The 20,574-nt window shown below is 43.3% G+C and overlaps 1 protein-coding gene across 3 annotated transcripts in view; it reads left to right on the forward strand.

Moving 5' to 3' along the window:
- PBRM1 (polybromo 1) overlaps positions 1 to 20,574 on the forward strand; it is a 471,441-nt gene that overhangs the window by 302,457 nt on the left and 148,410 nt on the right. For all 3 annotated transcript variants that reach the window (XM_053721036.1, XM_053721037.1, XM_053721035.1), the window contains one exon: positions 7,198 to 7,408. In XM_053721036.1, coding sequence (XP_053577011.1) covers positions 7,198 to 7,408 — 211 coding nt within the window. The remainder of the gene's footprint in view (positions 1 to 7,197; positions 7,409 to 20,574) is intronic.

Raw genomic sequence — 20,574 nt, forward strand, 5'->3', positions numbered from 1 at the left:
CTTAACTAAGACGAGTGGAGGATGATATTCCTTGTTATCTTTCTTCTATAAGGTACGATGAGTCCACGTATTCATCCTTTACTTGTGGGATATTATCATCCTGCTAACAGGAAGTGGCAAAGAGCACCACAGCAGTGCTGTCTATATAGCTCCTCCCTTAGCTCCACCCCCCAGTCATTCTCTTTGCCTACTCTAAGTACTAGGAAGGGTAAAGTGAAAGAGGTGATAAAATATTAGTTTTTACTTTCTTCAAGCAAGAGTTTTTTGTTTTAAATGGTACCAGTGTGTATTATTTACTCTCAGGCAGCAGATGGATGAAGACTTCTGCCTGGAGGATGATGATCTTAGCATTTGTAACTAAGATCCAGTGCTGTTCCCACAAAGGCTGAGGAGTACAGGAAACTTCAGTGTGAGGAATGTTTTCATGCTATATAGCAGTGAGGTATGTTCAGTCATTTTTTCTGGAGAGACTGTGTATTTCAGAAAGGCTGACAGTATCCCCATGAGGGTAAGGGTAAGCAGTAATCCTAAGAGCTTTAGAAGGGCATTACTAAGCTTGCATAAGGGGCTAATTAAAAAATGGTTGACACTGGTTTTTTAATGTTTGTGGTCAAACGTTTTATGAACTGGGAGTGCTATTAACGTTTTGTGGGCAATAACGTTTTTATTGGCAACTTTATTGAGGGTACACTTGGCTTATTTTTTGGGTCTCAGAACCCACATGGCTAGTTAAAACCGCTCTGGTGCGGTTCTTTGAGGCTCTAGAGACATCGAGTGAGATGGGCGGGGCCTATTTCTGCGCCTCAGGTGCGCAGTTGTTTTAACGCAGCAAGCTCTAACTCCTGAGGGCCCTCGAATCGAAGCTTTAACCCCATATTTACTATCCCTGAGGGCAGGTAGGAGCCACAGCAGGGCTTTGGCAAGGTGCTGGGGGTGTTTTTTTCTGGATTTAGGCCTTAATTCAATCCGGTTTTCACGATAAAGGGTTAAATGTTACATTTTCTTGTGGGGCAAACTTAACTACACATATTGAGTCTATCAAAAATTTGGAGCATTTTAAAGCAGTTTTGCAGAACGTGTATGCTTTTTTTCCTCTTAAAGGCACAGTACCGTTTTTTAAGATTGTTGTTTTTTTCACTGAATAAAGTGTTTTCATGCTTGTTTGTTGTAATTACTAGCCTGTTCAACACGTCTGACATTGAGGAAAGTCATTGTTCAATATGTTTAGAAGCCATTGTGGAACCCCCACTTAGAATGTGTCCCTCATGCACTGAAAGGTCAATAAATTGCAAAGAACATATTTTAGCTACTAAAAGTATGTCACAGGATGATTCTCAGTCAGAAGGGAATCAGGTTATGCCATCTAATTCCCCCCAAGCGTCACAACCATTAACGCCCGCACAAGCGACGCCAAGTACTTCTAGTGCGTCTAATTCTTTCACCCTGCAAGATATGGCCGCAGTTATGAATACTACCCTCAAAGTGGTTTTTATCTAAGCTGCCTGGGTTGCAGGGGAAGCGCAGTAGGTCTGGTGTGAGAACAAATGCTGAGCCCTCTGACGCTTTATTAGCCATATCCGATGTACCCTCACAATGTTCTGAGTTGGGGGTGAGGGATTTGCTGTCTGAGGGACAGATTTCTGATTCAGGAAAGATGTTCCCTCAGACAAACTCAGATATGACGGCTTTTAAATTTAAACTAGAACACCTCCGCTTATTGCTCAGGGAGGTTTTAGCGACTCTGGATGATTGTGACCCTATTGTAGTTCCAGAGAAATTGTGTGAAATGGACAGATTTCTAGAGGTTCCTGCTTACACTGATGTTTTTCCGGTCCATAAGAGGATTTCGGACATTGTTACTAAGGAGTGGGATAGACCAGGTATTCCGTTTGCTCCCCCTCTTTTAAGAAAATGTTTCCCATATCAGACACCATGCGGGACTCGTGGCAGACGGTCCCTACATTGGAGGGAGCTATTTCTACCCTGGCTAAGCGTACAACTATACCTATTGAGGACAGTTGTGCTTTCAAATATCCTATGGATAAAAAATTAGAGGGTCTCCTAAAGAAAATGTTTGTTCATCAGGGTTTTCTTCTCCAACCTATAGCGTGCATTGTTCCCGTAACTACTGCAGCTGCTTTTTGGTTCGAGGCTCTGGAGGAGGCTCTTCAGGTTGAGACCCCTTTAGATGATATTCTGGATAGAATTAGGGCTCTCAAGCTAGCTAATTATTTCATTACAGATGCCGCTTTTCAACTGGCTAAATTAGCGGCAAAGAATTCAGGTTTTGCCATTTTAGCACGTAGAGTGTTATGGCTTAAGTCCTGGTCTGCTGATGTGTCATCAAAATCTAAGCTTTTAGCCATCCCTTTCCAGGGTAAGACCCTATTCGGGCCTGAACTGAAAGAGATCATTTCAGACATCACTGGAGGGAAAGGCCATGCCCTTCCTCAGGATAAGACAAATAAGATGAGGACCAAAGAAAATAATTTTCATTCCTTTCGAAACTTCAAAGGTGGTCCCTCTACCTCTTCCCCTGCTGCAAAGCAAGAGGGGAATTTTGCTCAATCCAAGTCAGTCTGGAGACCTAACCAGACTAGGAACAAATGTAAACAGGCCAAGAAGCCCGCTGCTGCCACCAAGACAGCATGAAGGGGTAGCCCCTGATCTGGGACCGGATCTAGTAGGGGGCAGAATTTCTCTCTTTGCTCAGGCTTGGGCAAGAGACGTTTAGGACTCCTGGGCTTTAGAAATCGTAACCCGGTGGTATCTTCTAGATTTCAAAGATTCTCCTCCAAGGGGGAGATTCCATCTTTCTCAATTGTCTGTAAACCATACATAAAGAGATGCGTTCTTACGCTGTGTAGAAGACCTATATACCATAGGAGTGATCTGCCCAGTTCCGAAAACAGAACAGGGGCAGGCGTTCTACTCCAATCTGTTTGTGGTTCCCAAAAAAGAGGGAACCATCAGACCAATTTTAGATTTCAAAATCCTAAACAAATTCCTCAGAGTCCCATCCTTCAAGATGGAGACCATTCGGACTATTTTACCAATGATCCAGGAGGGTCAATATATGACCACCGTGAACTTAAAGGATGCGTATCTACACGTCCCTATCCACAAAGATCATCACCAGTTCCTCAGGTTCGCCTTTCTGGACAAGCGTTACCAGTTTGTGTCTCTTCCCTTCGAGTTGGCCACAGCTCCCAGAATTTTCACAAAGGTGCTAGGGTCCCTTCTGGCGGTTCTAAGGCCGCGGGGCATAGCAATGGCGCCTTATCTGGACGATATCTTAATTTAGGCGTCGACTTACCAACTAGCCAAATCTTACACGGACATCGTGTTGGTTTTTCTAAGATCTCACGGGTGGAAGGTGAACGTAAAAAAATAGTTCACTTATCCCTCTCACAAGAGTGAGAGAGAGTTTTTACTCTTGCCATCTATCAGCGATCTATATCCCAGGAGTGGAGAACTGTTAAGCGGATTTTCTAAGTCGTCAGACTTTTCATCCGGGGGAGTGGGAACTCCATCCGGAGGTGTTTGCACAATTGATTCAGCAATGGGGCACACCAGAATTGGATCTGATGGCATCTCGTCAGAACGCCAAACTTCCTTGTTACGGGTCCAGGTCAAGGGATCCTCAGGCAGTACTGATAGATGCTCTAGCAGTACCCTGGTCGTTCAACCTGGCTTATGTGTTTCCACCATTTCCTCTCCTTCCTTGTCTGATTGCCAGAATCAAACAGGAGAGAGCTTCAGTGATTTTGATAGCCCCTGCGTGGCCACGCAGGACTTGGTATGCAGAACTGGTGGACATATCATCTCTTCCACCATGGACTCTGCCACTGAGACAGGACCTTCTGATTCAAGGTCCGTTCCAGCATCCAAATCTAGTTTCTCTGCGGCTGACTGCTTGGAGATTGAACGCTTGATCTTATCCAAGCGGGGTTTCTCGGAGTCGGTCATAGATGCCTTGATTCAGGCTCGAAAGCCTGTCACTAAGAAAATTTATCATAAGATATGGCGTAAATATCTTTATTGGTGCAAATCCAAAGGCTACTCATGGAGTAAGATCAGGATTCCTTGGATTTTGTCCTTTCTCCAAGAAGCTAGTTCCTTAAAGGGACAGATATCTGCTTTATCAATTCTACTGCACAAGCGCCTGGCAGATGTTCCAGACGTTCAGCCGTTCTATCAGGCTTTAGTTAGAATCAAGCCTGTGTTTAAACCTGTTGCTCCACCATGGAGTCTGAATTTAGTTCTTCAAGGGGTTCCGTTTGAACCTATGCATTCCATAGACATTAAAGGGACACTGTACCCAAAAATTTTCTTTCGTGATTCAGATTGAGCATGAAATTTTAAGCAACTTTCTAATTTACTCCTATTATCAAATTTTCTTCATTCTCTTGGTATCTTTATTTGAAATGCAAGAATGTAAGTTTAGATGCCGGCCCATTTTTAGTGAACCACCTGGGTTGTCCTTGCTGATTGGTGGATAAATTCATCCACCAATAAAAAAGTGCTGTCCAGAGTACTGAAACCAAAAAAAGCTTAGATGCCTTCTTTTTCAAATAATGATAGCAAGAGAACGAAGAAAAATTGATAATAGGAATAAATTAGAAAGTTGCTTAAAATTGCATGCTCAATCTGAATCACGAAAGAAATTTTTTGGGTACAGTGTCCCTTTAAGCTTCTATCTTGGAAAGTTCTGTTTTTAGTTGCTATCTCTTCGGCTCGAAGAGTTTCTGAACTATCTGCGTTGCAATGCGACTCGCCTTATATTGTTTTCCATGCTGATAAGGTGGTTTTGCGTACCAAACCTGGATTCCTTCATAAGGTTGTTACTAATAGGAATATCAATCAGGAAATTGTTGTTCCTTCTCTGTGTCCTAATCCTTCCTCTAAGAAGGAGCGTCTGTTGCACAACTTGGATGTGGTTCATGCTTTGAAGTTTTACTTGCAAGCAACCAAGGATTTCCATCAAACATCTTCTTTGTTTGTTGTCTATTCTGGAAAACGTAGAGGTCAAAAAGCTACGGCTACCTCTTTCTTTTTGGCTGAAAAGCATCATCAGTTTGGCATACGAGACTGCTGGACAGCAGCCTCCTGAAATGATTTCAGCTCACTCTACTAGACTGGTGGCTTCCACATGGGCTTTTAAAAACGATGCTTCTGTTGAACAGATTTGTAAGGCTGCAACTTGGTCTTCGCTTCATACCTTTTCAAAATTTTACAAATTTGATACTTTTGCTTCTTCGGAAGCTATTTTTATACATTTATATATTCAAGCAGTGGTGCCTTCTGTTTAACAATCTGTCTTGTCCCTCCCGTTCATCCGTGTCCTGTAGCTTTGGTATTGTATCCCACAAGTAAAGGATGAATCCGTGGACTCGTCGTACCTTATAGAAAAAAAGTTAATTTATGCTTACCTGATAAATTAATTTCTTCTATGGTACGACGAGTCCATGGCCCGCCCTGTCATTTTAAGACAGATTATATTTTTTGATTTTTAACTTCAGTCACCTCTGCACCTTTTTAGCTTTTCCTTTCTCTTCCTAAAACCTTCGGTCGAATGACTGGGGGTGGAGGGAAGGGAGGAGCTATATATACAGCTCTGCTGTGGTGCTCTTTGCCACTTCCTGTTAGCAGGAGGATAGTATCCCACAAGTAAGGATGAAATCCGTGGACTCGTCGTATCATAGTAGAAATCAATTTATCAGGTAAGCATAAATTTCCTTTTTTCAATATTTTTGTCCCGTCCAAAATTGCTTCTGATCTCCACAGCTTTGATATTTGTTCCCAGGAGTAATGGTTTGTGGACTCTCACCACCTTATGAAAGAAAACATAATTTATGCTTACCTGATAAATTAATTTATTACAAGGTTGTGAGAGTCCACGAGATCTGCCTATTTTTTTTTTTTTTTATCTAATTATATTTCTTTATGGAGGCAGTTCTAGTTTGCACCTCATTTTCCTAGCATTGCTCTTTCCTACCTTTCTACTTTTCTTTGCTTGGGTTCACATCAGACTAGAATACCAGAGGAGGGGTGGGGGATGGTGAAGTACTGAGTTTTTGGCATCTTTGCCTCCTCTGAGTGGCCAGGAGTTGAATCCCAGGAGTAATGTACACTCACCACCATGAAAGAAATTAATTTATCATGTAAGCATAAATTATGTTTTTATCTTCTTTGCTAAATCAATAAAATTAGCTTTTATTCTGTTCAAGCAATTTGTTTGAAGAATGTTGTTGGGTTAAAATTAGGAATCCTGCGGAATGCAGTTCAGCCTCTCTGGGAACAGTGGATAAACCACAATTTTCACTGTTAAACTACGGGCAAAGCAAGCAAAATAAAGAAATTATATAATTTGTTTTTGTCTTGAGTATAATGTCTCTTTAAGTTAATTAATTTTGTTATATTATTATAATAATGTAACAATAAAGCTGTTATTAAAAAAACAAAATAGAGAAACCTTGGAAATCTAGATGTATATCTAGGATGAGACCAACCAGGGCCCTTGGAAAAAAATTAAGGAAGGACTCCCCACCTTGTATGCCCCTTTTTCACCTGCCGCCTCACTCTCCTGCCTCCACCAGGGCACTCAACCTTCAGGGTCAGACTGCAGAGCACCAGGAACACCCTCTGGTGTGCCACTGTCCTACCACTGTTAAATGGCTGTGACTGAGAGTCTAGGCAGAGCACCAGGAACACATTTTGGTGTGCTCCCCTACGTGCCGGGCCCTCGGCCCATGTCCTGTTTGCCTAGCTACTCAGTCCACCCCTGTGTAGTATATCTTCTGTCTCTATGGTCATTGGGCATGACTCAAAGCTGTTGTCCGACTTCTGTAAAAGATCACTAGACATCATGTTATGTCTACTTTAAGAAGGTTGGGATTTAGAAATGACTGGGGAAAACAATGTTATCCATAAAATAAAACAGTATACATTACTTGTAAAGATTTGCAGAATATTTATTAAGGCCATAGTTTTCTTTTTGTACTATTATGATCAACATTTTATTTTACACTAGCTTTAAACTTTTGTTTCATAGGTAAATATAAGCTTTCCTACGTAACAGAACATGTAGGAAGCTAAATGACATGTAACATAGATTATTTTGGAGTATAAACACCTGTATTGTAATGCTAAGGAACTTAAATTTAGAGGTTTTATGGGATTTTTTGTGATTTTTAGAAAACCGATAGTTCCGCAAAAAGAGCCATCTCCTTTGTTGGAAAAAAAGATCCAAGATCTTGAGGCAAAGTTTGCAGAATTGGAGGGAGGTGATGAAGAAATTGAGGATATGGGAGATGAAGATGGAGAAATCATGGAGGCACCATCTCTTCCTCAACTTCAGACACCTCTTTCTGGTGAACTAGACATGATGCCGTACACACCACCACAGGTAAAATACACGCCTTATCTGTAACAGATGTTTTCTCTGTAGAATTGTTAATGATTGTGTAGTCTGGGTATCTTTACGTGTTCAGTAATAAATATAAATTAATTGGTCCTTTTTACCCTCTGTCACTAGAATACTTTTAAGGGACATTAAAGGGACATTAATTTTAAGCCATTTTTTATGTTTATGCATTAGACATTTTGCATTGCATTACAGCAGACCTGCAAACAATATAACTATTTAAAAGCTTTTGACATCTGTCATTTTGTTAGAAAAATATGCATTGTTTTGCAGCCTTGAATGCCATCCCTTTAAAAATCATCTTGAATGTTTTTATTTTGCTTATAGTGGCCAATTAGGGACAGAGCTTCTGCACTGAGTAACCAACCACTGTGCAGTACATAGGAGTGATGTTTTACATTCACTCAGATGCACTGCAGCCTCTCTGAGGGGACTATAAACACTAGAATGTTCAGAGTTAAATTACAGGAAAAGCAGTCAAATAAATAATGAAAGTAAGCTGCAAAACTTTATAATTTTGCATAATTATACATTTTGGGCCAGATTACAAGTGGGACGCTAAAAATCGCTTTCATGAAAACTATATTTGCACTACACTGATAAATACCAGCGCACACTAATGTGCGCTGGTATTACAATTTGACAGCAATGCGATTGCGAGCTTCCGTTCGCATGCTGGGAAGCATTGCGCTCACGAGAGTGCGATTCCATAGGTTCCAAAGGGAGCCTCGTTCTAATTGCCGTCAGAGACAGCACAGAACCTTAGCACAACGAAGAAGGTTAGTAGCGTTCCAAATGGATGATGAAGATGCTTTTAGAGAAAATATAGATAAGAAAATAAAGCCAAATTTATAGAAAAAAATGATTTCCTTCTTAATATAAGGAGAGACCACGGCATCATTCCTTACTGTTGGGAAATACTGAACCTGGCCACCAGGATGAGGCAAAGGCAACCCAGCCAAAGGCTTAAATACCTCTCCCACCTCCCCCATCCCCCAGTCATTCTTTGCCTTTCATCACAGGAGGATGGCAGAGAAGTGTCAGAAGATTTCAAAATAGTTCCTTAGGAAGGGTATCTGCCCTTCGATATGGGACTGGAGTCTTAAGTAGTCTTGTCAGCCTCTCAGTGAGAGCATTGACGAAAGTTAGAGTTTGGAGATGCAGGGAGAGTCTTTCTGCAAACCCATCCAGACTACCTGCTAACAGCTCCTAAGCAATTGATGAGTTTCATTGTCTGCTTGTTTTCTCACTCAAGTCCATGTCAGGAGCGATGCTACAAGACTGTCACACTTGAGAGGCTGTGTTTCTGTTCCACAGCATGGATTCTGCTAAGATTGTTTCAATTTTTTACATATGTTGAAAACGCTAGAAGACAGGGTCACAGTGGGCTCCTTTTATCTTAATAGAATCATGGGTTAATATCTCCTGAGGGGGATTATTTAACAGTGGAGATTAATCAAATGTGTTGCTTTGATTTTATGCTGCTTTATGTGTAAATTTTTTGTTGGGCTCATAGGTTGTTTGTTATTTGGCTGGAATATGCAGGTTTTTACTTTCACTTTGAGTGCTGAGCAGCTTGTAGCTTGGTGCGCTTTTTCTCATAGTAGGGGCGGTCCTGCCTTGCGCACCATGTGACTGGGAGTGGTCTCACTTTCATTTCCTCTTTCCTGGCCGAGCTGGCTGTCGGAGAAGATGCTATTTCTCTGCATTGTATGGGTCTAGGAGGTGGTGAGTGCCCCAGCCATTGGGAGTATAAAGGTGCTTTTGAGAAATAAAGATCGTTTATTTTCTGTGTCCTGCTGTCATTAGCCTAAGCTATGGAGGATTCTGAGATATTAGAGGGCACTCCCTCTATTCCAAATAGTAATACCTGTTTATATTGTGAGGAGGCCTTGGTCTGCCCACCCTCTCAGTTATGTTCCACATGCCTTGACAACGTTTTTCGGTCAAAGAAGGTTAAGCCTTTTAGTACCACTGAGCCGTCCCGTGAGGTGCATACCCAATATTCATCTCCTTCTGCACATGCAGCTTCCCGTAGCATGCTTAATCCTCCATCTGGCGGGGGCCTTTTACCATCAGATTTTACTGCACAGTTAAAAATGGTGGTGTCTGAGGCCCTTAGTGATTTACCTTGCCCTGCTAAACGCAAGCGAAAGGTTAAACATAGCTCTCCTGCCCCGGGGTCATCAGGTAATTTATTGGATTTTTCTGCTCTGTCTTTTATCCGAGGATGAGTCACACTCTGAGGCTTCAGAGGGTGAACTTTCTGGGACGGAACCTGCTGCCTCTAAGCCTCCTGCTGCGGAGGAACCAACCTTTAGGTTTAACATTGAACACTGGTTATCATCTTCTGACACTGCTTCCATTGCTGCTCTCACGCACGGTGGTCTCCACTTTAGTCACACAGCTAGGCCAGGTGAGAGACATGGTGGTGGTGTTGGAATCTTACTCTCCCCCTCCTGCTCCTTTCAGCACCTGCAGCCTCATCCATCTCTCTCCTTTTCCTCCTGTGAAGTTCACTGGATCCGACTATTCTCCCCCCTCTTCCTCAGGGTTGCAGTTATCCATCACCCCCCTGGACCAACCTCCCAATTCCTTGATAACTTTGCTTCCTGGCTTTCTCACTTTCTCTCTACAAATACACCTGCTTTAATCCTGGGGGACTTCAACATCCCCATTGATAACCCATCTGTCCCTGCTGCCTCTAAGCTTCTCTCACTCACAAACTCCTTTGGTCTCTCACAATCCATCCTATTCCCTACTCACCGCAACAGACACTCTATTGATCTAGTATTCTCCTACCTCTGCTCTCTCTCTGACGCCACCTGTCGTCCATTTCCCATCTCAGACCACCATCTGCTCACCTTTAAGCTTAACATACAGGCTAAATCTACTTCTCCCTCTCGCCCCCGCTCCTGTAGAAATCTGCACACTGTGGATCCTCTACAACTCTCCAACCTTATTCAAAAACACTTCCCCCACACTTCCACAATATCCTGCCCTTGCTACAACCCACTATAACAATACTCTCTGCTCTGCACTGAACACTTTCGCTCCTCCCCAAATACGCAAAACCCCACGTCGTCAGCGCCAACCCTGGCACTCTAAGCAAACACGCTACTTGCAAAAATGCTCCCGTGCTGCTGAACGTGCCTGGAGGAAATCCTGCTCTGAATCAGATTTCCTCCACTATAAGTTCACTCTTTATTCTTACTCCTCTACCCTTCACTTAGCCAAGCAAACCTACTTCTCTTCTCTTATATCTACTCATGCCTAAAACCCTAAACGTCTCTTCTCCATTTTCAACTCTCTCCTTTATCCACCTGCACCACCCCCTTCATCTGCCTTTAGTGCTCAAGACCTGGTAGACTACGTTTTCAGCAAAACAATTACCATCCGAAGTAATATCCAACACAAGACTGCAACCTTCCATCTCTGCCCACGGCAACCCCCTCCACCACTCTCAGCACCTTCCACCCTACCACTGAGAATGAAGTGAGTTCCCTAATATCTTCCTCACACCTCACTACCTGCCCACTTGACCCTATCCCTTCACATCTAATACCTTCTCTATCTTCTACCCTCACTTCAGCTCTTACTCACATATTCAACCTATCCCTTACTACTGGTTCATTCCCATCTTCCTTCAAACATGCAAAGGTCACCCCCATCCTCAAAAAACCCTCCCTCTACCCCAATTCTCCTGCAAACTACCGCCCCATATCACTTCTTCCGCTAGCTTCAAAAGTCCTGGAAAAACTATTCTTCGATTGATTAACCCACTTCTTGTCCTCCAAATCACTGCTCAACCCCTTGCAATCTGGCTTCCGTTCCAAACACTCAACTGAGACTGCCCTCACCAAGGTTACCAATGATCTTCTTTCTGCTAAAAAAAAAAAAACAGCCACTACTCAATACTTATCTTACTTGATCTGTCTGCTGCCTTTGACACCGTTGACCATCCCCTTCTCCTACGGACTCTCAGCTCCCTTGGGCTCTCTGACACTGCCCTTTCCTGGATCCACTCTTATCTCTCTAATAGGTCCTTTTCTGTCTCCTTTTATGGCGGCGACTCCTCTCCATTGCCTCTGTCTGTTGGAGTACCTCAAGGCTCTGTTCTGGGTCCTCTACTCTAATCTATTTATACTTCCTCACTGGGTAAACTTATCAGTAGCTATGGCTTCAACTACCACCTCTATGCTGATCATACTCAGATCTACCTATCCACCCCTTCACTCTCTCCTTCTGTCCTTTCTCACATCAGTGTCTGCTTATCTGGCATTTCTTCTTGGATGGCCTCTCACCACCTAAAAATCAATATGTCCAAGACTTAGCTCCTTCTAATCCCCCCCCTCTAATTCTACCCCAGTTCCTAACTTTTCAATCACTGTTGCTGACACCACTATCTCCCCATCACCCCAAGTCCGCTGCCTAGGAGTTACACTTGACTCCAATCTGTCCTTCATACCCCACATCCAATTGCTCTCTTCCTCCTGTCGCAGCCACCTACGCAATATCTCCAAAATTCGTCCCTTTCTTAATGCTGAAACTACTAAACAGCTAATCCACTCCCTGGTAATCTCCCGATTTGACTACTGTAATAACCTACTAACTGGCCTCCCTCTCTCCCACCTCTCCCCTCTTCAATCCATCCTAATTGCCTCTGCTAGGCTAATCCACCTCTCCCGACGCTCTGTATCTGCTGCACCGCTCTGCGAGTCCCTTCACTGGCTACCCATCCACAGTAGAATTAAATTAAAAATTCTCATCCTGACCTACAAAGCCCTTACCAACGCAGCCCCCCCCTACCTGTCCTCACTCATCAACAAATACACTCCAGCTCGCCCCCTAAGATCCAACAATGACCTGCTCCTTGCATCTTCTACCATCACCTCTTACCATGCTAGGCTACAGGACTTCTCTCGTGCGGCACCAACCATCTGGAATGCACTTCCTAGAGCTGTCAGACTCTCCCCTAACCTTTCCTCCTTTAAACGCTCCCTAAAGACCTTTCTGTTCATGGAAGAATATCTCCAAATCGGTAACAAATGAATTCCACTTGCCTAATTGCTGCCCCCATCTAACTCCACACTAACATCATTCTCTACTTTGCAGTCCCCACCTCCTGTTTCTCACCCTCCTACCCATCTAGATTGTAAGTTCCCACGGGAACAGGGCCCTCATTTACCCCTGTATTTGTTTGTTAAATTTTGTCTGGTGTCTTTTATATTGTATTGTACTGTGCTTTTATTTTTGTACCCATGGACAGCACTGCGGAATCTGTTGGCACTTTATAAATAAAGAATAATAATAATAACTTACGTCCTGTCTACATTAGAGGTTCCAGAGGTCATACTGCCTAATGAACCTTTGATTCCTAAATTAGACAGAGTTTACGAGGACAGGGTAGTGCCTTTATCTTTTCCTGTGCCTGTAAGGATGGCAAACATTATTAAGAACGAATGGGACAGAATTGGAGCTTCCTTTTCCCCTTCGTCTTACTTTAAAAAACGATTCCCGGACTCTCAATTGGAGTTGTGGGGTTCCGTCCCTAAGGTGGATGGCACTATCTCCACGCTTGCCAAACGTACTTCTATCCTGCTTGAGGATAGCTCATCATTCAGAGAAGCGATGGATAAGAAGATGGAAACTCTTCTAAGAAAGATTTTTCAACATACAGGATATCTATTTAAACCGCCAGCTACCTACTGGTGCGACTCCTTATCGGAAATGATCGAGGTGGAGGGTCCCCTTGACATTATTCAGGATAGAATTAAATCCTTGAGAATTCTTTTATCTGTGATGCAAACATGCAGATTATTCGCCTAAATGCTAAGGCTTGTGGCTTTTCGGTTCAGGCCCATCGGGTGCTCTGGCTAAAAACCTGGTCTGCGCATGTGACTTCTAAGTACAGACTTCTTTCCCTCCCCTTTAAGGGAGATATTTTATTTGGTCCAGGCCTGGACTCCATTATCTCTATGGTTACAGGGGGCAAGGGTGCCTTCCTACCGCAAGATAAAAAGTTGAATGGACAAGTTTCTAATTTTCGTTCTGATAAATCCCAACAACCGCAACCCTCTGCTAAGCACGAGCAAAGCCAGCTCAGTCCTAGAATAAATCCAAGCAGAGCAAGAAGCCCGCCGAGACTAAATCGGCATGAAGGGACGGCCCCTGATCCGGCGCTGGATCGTGTAGGGGGCAGACTGTCATTTTTTTCCAGACGCTTGGTTCAGGGACGTGCAGGATCCATGGGTCCTGGAGGTCATAGCTTAGGGATACAAGATAAGTTTCAAGTCTCATCCACCCAAGGGCAGATTTCTCCTCTCAAGCCTGTCTTCCAGACCAGAAAAGAGGGAAGCCTTTCTGGGGTGCATGCAGGATCTGTCCTCCTTAGGGGTCATTGTCCCAGTACCTATCGCAGAAAGAGGTTTGGGATACTATTCAAACCTTTTCGTGGTCCCAAACAAAGAAGGAGGGAACTTTCCGCCCGATTCTGGACCTAAAGTGCTTAAACAAATTTCTAAATGTCCCCTCGTTCAAGATGGAGACAATAAGGTCCATCCTTCCCTTAGTTCAGGACCACTTTAGATCTGAAGGATGCTTACCTTCACATTCCAATCCACAAGGATCACTTCCAGTTCCTAAGGTTTGCATTCCTGGACCAGCACTTCCAGTTCATTGCACTTCTGTTTGGTCTAGCTACTGCTCCAAGGATTTTTACGAAGGTTCTAGGGGCTCTTCTAGCCGTTGCCAGATTTGGACAGTATTCTGGTACAAGCACCATCTTTTCGTCTCGCAGAGGGCCATTCGGAATCTCTTCTCTCTTCTTCGATCTCATGGATGAAAGATAAACCTAGAAAAGAGTTCTTATTCCATGCACCAGGGGGGAGTTCCTGGGTACTTTAATAGACTCCATATAAATGAGGATATTTCTAACAGACCAGAGACGTTGCTTTGGCATGTCTTGCCCTCCGGACCTCCTTAAGGCCCTCTGTGACTCAGTGTATGAAGTGATTGGTCTCATGGTGTCAAGCATGGACATCATTCCCTTTGCCAGGTTCTGTCTCAGACCGTTGCAACTGTGCATGCTGAGGTAGTGGAACGGCGATCATTCAGATCTTTCTCAACAGATTTCTCTGGACAACCGGTCAAGAGAATCGCTCTTTTGGTGGCTCTGTCCAGATCATCTGTCCCAAGGAACATCCTTATTAAGCCCATCCTGGGAGATTGTGACTACGGATGCAAGTCTATCAGAATGGGGAGCTGTTTGGGGTGCCAAGAAGGCACAGGGCCTGCGGACTCACGAGGAATGCTCCCTCCCGATCAACATTATGGAACTTTGGGCAATCTTCAATGCTCTGTAGGCTTGGCCCCTTCTGGGTTCGTCCCAGTTTATCAGATTCCAATCGGACAATATCACCTTGGTGGCTTACATCAAACATCAGGGTGGAACGAGAAGCTCCCTAGCGATGATGGAAGTATCTCGGATTCTGAGCTGTTCGCTGTCAGCGATCCATAATCCGGGTTTGGACAACTGGGAAGCGGATTTTCTCAGCAGATAATCTTTTCATCCGGGGGAATGGTCTCTCCATCCCAAAGTGTTTGCGGTGATATGCAACAGGTGGGGGATGCCGGAGATAGATCTCAAGGCGTCCCGTCTCAATATCAAGCTACCCCGATATGGGTCGAGGTCCAGGGATCCTCAGGCGGAGCTAATATATGCATTAGCAGTGCCTTGAAGGTTCAGTCTAATTTACCTTTTCCCGCTGTTACCACTACTTCCTTGTGTAGTGGCTCGCATCAAGGACTACGGATTTTAAACAATTTTCTTTCTTTTTTGTTGTCTTTTCTGGGAATTGTAAGGGTCAGAAGGTCTATTCGACTTCCTTATGTTTTTGGTTAAAGAGTGTTATCCGCTTTGCTTATGAGACAGTGGGACATAAACCTCCTCAGAGGATTACGACTCATTCTACTAGAGCAGTGACTTCCTCTTGGGCCTTTAATAATGAGGCTTCTATGGATCAGATTTGTAAGGCTACCTGGTCCTCCTTACATACTTTTTCTAAATTTTACAAGTTTGATGTTTTTGCTTCGGCTGAAGCAGCTTTTGGGAGAAAGGTTTTGAAGGCTGTGGTGCCCTCAGATTAGAGTCTGCCTCTCTATTTGTCCCTCCCATGATTATTCAGTGTCCTCTAGAGCATGGGTTGCCAACCTTTCGGACCTCAGGGATCACTAAACTCAGAATTTTGAATCCCGTGGACCACTAACATGATTTTTTTTTTTTTTTTTTTAAAGCTACAAACCTGTATTTATGTGTGTGTGTGTATGTATATATATATATATATATATATATATATCCTATATAATAAAAGGCCAGGTATGTTTGTCAGATGCAGTCATGCGCAGTAGAGACTGCAGAGGACAAACATACCTGGCCTTGATCAGCAGAGGAGTGCGCACTGCGGAAGCTACCTGGTGGGGGCGTGCCGTGACCGGGCGTGCCGTGATCGGGACGTGGCCTTGCGGGTATGGCAAGGGGGACGTGGCCTCGTGGGCGTGCGCTTGAAGGGGCGTGGCCAACGGGAGAGAGGTGGGAGAGACCAAAAGAGAGGAGGGAAATATAGAAAGCGAGCAAAAACAGGGGGTGAAGAGAGTGTTAAAGAGAGGGGAGAGAGAGCAAAAGAGGGGGGGGGGAGAAAGAGAGAGCAAAAGAGGAGGGGAGAGAAAGAGGGGCGGAGAAAGAAAGAGGAGGAGAGAGAGAGAGCTCAAAAGAGAGGGGGGAGAGAGAGAGCTCAAAGGAGAGGGGGGAGAGAGAGAGCTCAAAAGAGAGGGGGGAGAGAGCTCAAAATAGAGGGGGGTGAGAGAGCTCAAAAGAGAAGGGGGAGAGAGAGAGCGCAAAAGAGGGGGAGAGAGAGCACAAAAAAGGGGGAGAGAGAGAGTGCAAAAGAGAGGAAGAGAGAGAGTGCAAAAGAGAGGAAGGGGGAGAGAGAGTGCAAAAAAAAGAGGGGGGAGAGAGAGCGCAAAAGAGAAGGGGGAGAGAGAGCGCAAAAGAGGGGGGAGAGAGAGAGAGCTCAAAAGAGAGGGGGGAGAGAGAGAGAGATCTCAAAAGAGAGGGGGGAGAGAGCGCAAAAGAGAAGGGAGAGAGAGAGCTCAAAAGAGGGGGGAGAGAGAGAGCTCAAAAGAGAGGGGGGAGAGAGAGAGAGCTCAAAAGAGAGGGGGGGAGAGAGAGCGCAAAAGAGAAGGGGGAGAGAGAGCGCAAAGGAGAGGGGGGATAGAGAGAGAGATTAAAAGAGGGGCGGAGAGAGCAATAGAGGAGGGAGAGAGAGCAAAATAGGGGATATAGAGAGCAAAATAGGGGATATAGAGAGCAAAATAGGGGAGGCAGAGAGCAAAATAGGGGAGGGAGAGAGCAAAAGAGGGGGGAGAGAGCAAAAGAGGAGGGAAGAGAGAGAGAAAGCGAGCAAAATAGGGGGGGAGAGAGAGAGAGCAAAAGAGGGGGGAGAGAGCTCAAAAGAGAGGGGGGAGAGAGAGCACAAAATAGGTCTCAACCGTGGTACTTAAAAAATTGGCCCGTGTACACGGGCTTTAGGTCTAGTGTGTGTGTATGTGTATATATATATATATATATATATATATACTGTATATGTGTGTGTATGTATGTATATATATATATATATATATATATATATATATATATACACACACACACATATATATACACAAATACTGTACATTACTAGTATAACCATAGCTAAGTTTACAGTACATTTTTAAGAATTATTTTTTGGAATTAACTAACTGAATGACAGAACTGAGAGAATACTTCCAAGTGACAGATGAAGGGTGAGTGCCAACTTTTGAGCTGGAAACAGAGAGGCAGAAAGTGAGAAAAAAAGAATTTTGTTTAAAAGGACCACAAGACTTCCAAGTCACCTCCCCAGTTAAGAATTATTCAAAACTACTTATGATCATGGACAGACATTGGAGTCATAAATTAAGTTTATATCGGAAAGCTCTCAATATGGATGTGAGCTAACCACGACTTATGTTACTGGCAATTACTATAATACTGGTGCGATATGGCTGATCTGCTGGATGGCAATTACTAGAATTCAGGTGGAATGGCTTTGTGCTCTTAAAAATGATTAGAATGAAAAATAATTAATTTTTTTTTTTAAAAAGATGGTGGGGAGGAAGACAAACAGTGATGTAAGTCCATCCTTTGTAGAACTATTACCGGACAGATAGCTCAGCATGCTAAGGCACTGTGGCTGATCTCTGTAGCAACCCAAGGGTTGCAGGTTCGATCCCCACTCAGCCTTTCATCCTTCCGAGGTTGATAAAATGAGCAGCGCCTTGAGACCCTTACGGGCGATTAGCCGCGTTTTACAAGTACCCAATACATACATACATACAACTATTAGAAAGAGACGGGTAAAGGGAAGAAATTAAATGAAATCGAGAAAAAAAATTAAGATTTTCTTTTTTTATATACTTTAATTCCACTATTTCAAGCCAAGACTATACCAACCTCTGCTGGCTTTAGAATGGAATCATCTTGTTCTGAGCAACGCGCCGGGCGGGAGGAGTTAAAAAATACAATCTAGCTACGCAATTTACGCAGTACTACGCAACGTGCCTAGGGAGATTGTAATTTAACTCCTCCGTTGGTTTTCACTGATGTCAAGTCAGGCACTGTAGCAAGTTGCGGCATGATAGGGGTGACACCATCAGAGGAAATTAATTCCTGCTTGATGGTGTCAAGCACAACCAACATCTTCTCGTGGTCCATGGACCACTGGTTGGCGACCGATGCTCTGGAGCTTGGGTTTCCCAACAGTAAGGAATGATGCCGTGGACTCTCCTTATATTAAGAAGGAAAACATAAATTATGCTTACCAGATAATTTAATTTCCTTCTGTATAAGGAGAGTGCACGGCCCCCGCCCGTGTTCTCCGATGGGCCGCCCTCTAAATTTTTTTCTTCTGGCGCCATTTATACCCTGATATTTTTCCTACTGTTCCCTCGGCAGAATGACTGGTGGATGGGGGAAGTGGGCCGCCCTCTAAATTTTTTTCTTCTGGCGCCATTTATACCCTGATATTTTTCCTACTGTTCCCTCGGCAGAATGACTGGTGGACTGTTGGAAAATACTGAACCTGGCCACCAGGAGGAGGCAAAGACACACCAGCCAAAGGCTTAAGCCTTTGGCTGGTGTGTCTTTGCCTCCTCCTGGTGGCCAGGTTCAGTATTTTCCAACAGTAAGGAATGATGCCGTGGACTCTCCTTATACAGAAGGAAATTAAATTATCTGGTAAGCATAATTTATGTTTTCAAGTTGCAATAAATTGAATTTGGGGTACAAATTATTTTTAACCCTTTATGTGCTGTTTTTTTGTTTTGTTTGTTTTTTGCTTTGAACGTACATAGCAGAACAGAAAAGCTGAGGGGCACTTAAGTTCCTGGAGTTGGTCTGTGAGCAAAAAGAAAGCCGGTTGCTCTGTTGAGCAGGAAGTAGATCCACTGTGGTAGCGTGTTGCAATTATCAGTGATGGTTTCCTTCCTGTGTCACTGTAGTGATGGGCGCTGCCTGAGAAAGAAAGGGGTGTATTCTCCAAACACCTCCAGCAGGGAACAATCTGTGAAAAGAGAGCAGAGACAGGCGCAGCCCAATTCAAGTGTAGTATTCTTTTATTCAGTGTAAGAGCACACGTACAAATGGCTACTTACAAAATGCACAAATAAAAACTGCATATAAAGGTATCTTTACATCCAGACTGTATTGTTGTGTGACATACAGCTGTAAAACAATCTCTACGCGTTTCGTCTGAGGACGCTCAGACTTTCTCAAGAGGTAAAAAATTGAAATTTTCTAACTTAACATGCTTATCTGCTAATCAAATCCACCTATACAATGATTGGCTGATAATCAATTATGCAATCAGTGGTTCCTTTTGTAAAGCCGGTAGGAACCATGCTTATATTGCTTTCAATTTTTTACCTCTTGAGAAAGTCTGAGCGTCCTCAGACGAAACGCGTAGAGATTGTTTTACAGCTGTATGTCACACAACAATACAGTCTGGATGTAAAGATACCTTTATATGCAGTTTTTATTTGTGCATTTTGTAAGTAGCCATTTGTACGTGTGCTCTTACACTGAATAAAAGAATACTACACTTGAATTGGGCTGCGCCTGTCTCTGCTCTCTTTTCACAGATTTTTGCTTTGAACACCTTTTTGCTGTTTGTCAAATAAGCGCTAAAGAACTGAAAGACAGTACCTTATTTATATTATTATTATAAATACATACAGAAAGAGAAGTGCTCTTTCAGTATCGAACAGCAGCACACTAGCCTTTTCTATGGCAATTTACCACCTGGGAGCATCTTTTAGCCCAATTGTGCTTTTCACAGAGAAGAACGTTCCTGAAGTATATCAGTCTGATCCTGCCTAACAAGGTCAGTCCAGCCACGAAACACCAGGCAATCCTTTTTTGAACAAGGAACATCCCTGTGGAGAACTTCTCTTATGTATTTTATTATTATTGTTGTTGTTGTTTCCTTCTTATGGATCAATCAGTTTTATAATGTGCCTATTCTTCCTTTCGGGGTTAACTATTTGTGTCTTTTATTCTCTTTATTTGCTTCAGTCTATCCCTGATACTTAAATGGATACTGAACCCCAAAAAATTCTTTAATTATTCAGATAGAGCATGAAATTTTAAAGGGATACTAAACACCTGTCTTCTAATAATCCCTAAAACCTACTTTTTCTTATTAATAAAAATAAAATAATCACTGCTGACTATTTTATATGCTCCTCTTACCCCAAACTGTTGAAGGATATTATTTTAAAGTACAGATATGATCCACAGCTTGATTCTCCTTTGTAAGCTGCCATATTGTAACGCACACTGCAGGCAGGGGCACAGAAGTCACATGCTCATGATGCAGTCAAGTGACACACACGGCTATATTACATACAGTATACTTAGAGGATCACATCTGTGTGAGCTGATGTGACTGAAGAAACATATTTATTAGTTAGAGTATAAATGTATTAGATTTAGGCATGTATGTATAATACACACCATATGCATCTTAACTTTAATAAAATGCATATTAAGTACTGTGTATTTGTGTTTCTAA

Source organism: Bombina bombina, chromosome 7 (genome assembly GCF_027579735.1).
Source record: "Bombina bombina isolate aBomBom1 chromosome 7, aBomBom1.pri, whole genome shotgun sequence".
Classification (NCBI taxonomy): domain Eukaryota; kingdom Metazoa; phylum Chordata; class Amphibia; order Anura; family Bombinatoridae; genus Bombina; species Bombina bombina.